Genomic DNA, 3,988 nt, shown 5'->3' with positions numbered 1-3,988 from the left:
AACCAATGCGCCGGATGGAGGTCAGCGCCATTGGGCCGGCGTGCTGGAGCCGTTGGGATTCTGAAGCTACAGTAGCTACGTTACTGGATCTGCAGGAACTCGATGCAGAGAGCTCCCTTAAGCTCGGAGGGGGGGTAGAAAAAAAAACAAGAAGCAGCTCTCACACACGTACAGTCGACTTCTGTCTCTCCCTGTCTTACCTTGTTCTTCCCTGCGTTGCATTGCATTCCTGGGACAGCACAGGACAGGACAGGATAGGACAGAAAGACATCTCGCTGCCATCACGTCACGATGCTTTTGACAGTCGCTCTCGTGGCGGCGTGTGCCAGCTGTGCTCTCGCGCATGGCTCTCACGACCAGACCCCCGTTTCTGGACCGCACAGGTCGTTGTGGTATAACACTTTGCCAGGTGACGGCGGGACACAGGTGAGACACAGCAGCCACTTCACCAGCAGGAAGATGCTTGAAAAGAAAACATTGACGGCTGACCGCGACGAAACGAACCGCATAGGCCGACTCTGTCTTCTCGGGCATCTCGACCTTCGGCCGGCTGCCCTACTTCCCCTGCCTGAGCAGCGACGATGAGAAATACGACATTGCATTCATCGGTGCGTTGGTCAAGCTACTGCGCCGGTGCCTGTTAGCAGAACCCAGAGCTGACTCGGGCCAACACACACAGGCGCCCCCTTCGACACCGGCACATCCTACAGACCAGGTGCTCGGTTCGGACCCAGCGGGATCAGACAAGGTTCTAGACGCCTCAATCTCTAGTACGTCTCCCGCTCATACGCTTACTTGGGGATCTTTTCGAGGGAATCAAGGCTCACGCAAGTTGGGCTTTAGTGGCGGGTACAACGTGTAAGTTTTTGTGTGGACTCTCTGTATCACGAGCAGTGCGCGTGTAATACAATAACAATGAAAGAGACTGACTGATGGCGAACTTTGCCGCGCACCCAGGCCCATGAAGTCCAACCCGTTCAATTTCTGGGGCAAAGTCATCGACTGCGGCGACATCCCCGTCACGTCGTGAGTATTGAAACCAACCCAGCACCCAGCATTGACCGATACCGGGGACACCGCTCCCGACTGGCTGACTTAATTCTCCCCCCTTCGCAGCTACGACAACCATTACGCCCTCCAGCAGATCGAGGACGGGCACAACGCCCTCCTGACGCGCCAGCCGTACACGTCGGCCTCGGAGCCCGGCATCTCCAAGTCCGGCAAGACGCTTCCTCGAATCATCACGGTGAGTTGGTCGTAGCCCACTTTGCCCTGACATCTGCGTCTTACATGCGTGCGTGCGTGCGTGCGTGCGTGTGTGTGTGTGAATGCGTGGCTGACCGATGGCGACGACGATACAGCTCGGCGGCGACCACACCATCACGCTCCCGCTCCTGCGCAGCATCAACAAAGCGTACGGCCCGATCAGTGTGATCCACTTCGACTCGCACCTGGACACGTGGAAGCCGAAAGTGTTCGGCGGCGCGCCCTCGAAGCAAGCGGCCATCAACCACGGCACGTACTTTTACTGGGCCAGCGAGGAAGGCCTGTTGGCCAACGACTCGTCGATCCACGCGGGCATCCGCACCACGCTCAGCGGGCCCAGCGACTACGACAACGACGGCTACTGCGGCTTCACGCGCGTCGAGGCCCGCGAGATCGACACCATCGGCATCCCGGGCATCATCAAGCGCATCCGCGACCGCGTCGGCACCACCAACCCGGTCTACCTGTCCATCGACATCGACACCTTGGACCCGGCGTTCGCGCCCGCGACCGGCACGCCCGAGACGGGCGGCTGGTCGACGCGCGAGCTGCGCACCATCATCCGTGGGCTCGAGGGCATCAACTTTGTGGCCGCCGACCTGGTCGAGGTCGCGCCCGCCTACGACACGAATGCCGAGTTGACCACCATGGCCGCCGCCGACGTGCTGTACGAGGTCATGACCATCATGGTGAAGAAGGGCCCCTTGACCAAGGAGGTCAGTCACGGCGAGTACGTCGTCGGCGAGGATGTGGCGCGCATGTTGGCCGAAGCCGAGAAGATGGAGTTGTAGAAGCAGAAAGTGTGTGTCTCTCTGTCTGGTGGGAACGATGGGAAATCAAGGATTAGAACCACGAACCGAGAGATCTCAGTGTATGTAAACGCAAGTGACAGAGATTCAGAATAAGAACGCGGAGGTGGAATCCCTACCGGCAATCACAGAATCCTGCTTGACGGCTCAACAATGGCTGCGGACAACAAGTGCTTTCTCGCTTTCACGGTCATTACCTCTTTTCTTCTAGTACACGGGAGCCACTGCGCTGGCAGTGACAGCAACCAAGGGCACCTGGCACCCCTTGCCTGCACAAGCAAATGGTGGTGTATGTCTATTGAACATCCTTTTGTCTTCTTTCTGGGCCCCAGTCTGCTTCTGAAAGGCACCACACTGCCTGTCTGGTCCATTCGGAACGCTCATCATGCTCATTTCACGCTTCCTTCCTTCAGTTCACGTGGCTTGGGTCTTGTGCCGCGTAGGCAGGGACATGGGTAGAGGTTCGTCTGCATTTAGAGGAAGTAGTCGGGCGTCCGGCGGCTGACCATGGGCTCCCCGGCCCTGGGACATGGGTCGAATTGCAAGCTGAAGAGTGATCTGTCAGTGTCCGCAACCAAATTTTGGGCGGCAAGGGGCGGAACATACAAGGTATACTTCAAATGCTCGTCAATCTCCATGATAGCCGCCTGATTACCACATCTGTAGCAGTAGTTGGGCGCACTGAAGATTGTCACCACGTTTCGATCTTGACTCCAATTGTAACCCTCCATGACCAATTGATGGGCTCGCGCCACGAGTGTCAACCCATTGTTGTGGTTGAAGGCCTCGGAGATGTCCTGACCAAAGGTGTACCCTGCACCTCTGGGACTGATTCCCCATCCACATCGATCGTCAGGGTCAGACCATAGCAAGTCACACATGGGTCCTTCATGCGGCACTTCTTGAATTCTGTCCAGAGAGCGGATGTTGTCAAGGGTGTCAATGCTAGGGGAGAGGCCGCCGTGAAGGCAGAAGATTTGATTGTCGATCAAGGCCGTGAGAGGAAGGTAGTCGAAGAGGTCGGTGAAGTATTTCCAGACGTTGGCATTGCCATATTTCCTCAGGCATTCGTCATAGAAGCCGTAAACTTGGGTGATCTGTCGGGATTCGTGGTTTCCACGGAGAATGGTGATTCGTTGAGGGTAGCGGATCTTGAGGGCGACGAGCAGCGTCACGGTCTCGACCGAGTAGTAGCCACGGTCCACGTAATCTCCTGTGCTTATGGTCAGTCATACAACTTCGCAATGATTGTCTTGACGCACCCATAAAAAGGTAGTTCGTATCAGGATTCGGGCCGCCAATGCGAAACAGTTCCATCAAGTCGTGGAATTGTCCGTGAATGTCACCGCAGACTGTAACAGGGCATTTCTGATCGATCGTTAGAGAGATAGACCAGAACCACGACGGTAGGCTTACCACTGGCTGTACGTTTGACTCCTCCTGAAGAACTTCTCTGGCCTGCGCTTGCAGTTAACCCACGGCGTCTTGTGATTCTTTGGGATCGCTCACCCTATCGCACAGCCTCGACACATCCCCCTCTGACAGTTGTTTGCAGTCCATCAAGCTCTCTATCCAGCCATCCAGGGTTGGTATTGATTGGGCATCTGTAGCGGGAGACAGGCCATGAGGCTGGGCGGGCTTCCCGACGTCAACATCCATTTTTGAATCCATGGTCCAGCATGCACTGGATCAAGGTGTGATTGTTTGCGAACGGCGACTTTGGAACGAGGTGAGGACAGGAGGCTTGACGAGCGGTCAGGGTGTCGTGTGCTAAGGTGGGATGATTGTTGTGGTCGCAATTTCGAAAGTTGTCACGGCGCAATCGAGTGATAGGGGGGCCTTGATTCGCACACTCCAGGCAAACTGATATCAGAAGAATCTAAGCTGAGCTGGGTCTTTGTAAATGTGGCTGT

General features: G+C 56.2%; 2 protein-coding genes across 2 annotated transcripts; one reads left to right on the top strand and one right to left on the bottom strand.

The window, feature by feature from the left end:
- Positions 1-291: 291 nt before the first annotated feature.
- On the top strand, positions 292-2,057 carry G647_07172 (agmatinase; the record flags this gene model as incomplete). The annotated part of the gene is made up of 7 exons (XM_008731489.1): positions 292-426; positions 512-608; positions 680-770; positions 844-858; positions 958-1,026; positions 1,117-1,246; positions 1,362-2,057. 7 exons carry the CDS (start codon positions 292-294, stop codon positions 2,055-2,057), a joined length of 1,233 nt encoding a protein of 410 aa, XP_008729711.1.
- A 491-nt stretch (positions 2,058-2,548) lies between these two features.
- Positions 2,549-3,734, bottom strand: G647_07171 (serine/threonine-protein phosphatase PP2A catalytic subunit; the record flags this gene model as incomplete). Its single annotated transcript, XM_008731488.1, has 5 exons — positions 2,549-2,621; positions 2,682-3,288; positions 3,338-3,443; positions 3,492-3,533; positions 3,585-3,734. 5 exons carry the CDS (start codon positions 3,732-3,734, stop codon positions 2,549-2,551), a joined length of 978 nt encoding a protein of 325 aa, XP_008729710.1.
- Positions 3,735-3,988: the final 254 nt, after the last annotated feature.

The sequence above is a fragment of the Cladophialophora carrionii genome (genome assembly GCF_000365165.1).
Source record: "Cladophialophora carrionii CBS 160.54 unplaced genomic scaffold supercont1.6, whole genome shotgun sequence".
NCBI lineage: Eukaryota > Fungi > Ascomycota > Eurotiomycetes > Chaetothyriales > Herpotrichiellaceae > Cladophialophora > Cladophialophora carrionii.
Note: the sequence above shows the minus strand (reverse complement) of the source record. Positions and strands in the feature narration are given on the sequence as shown.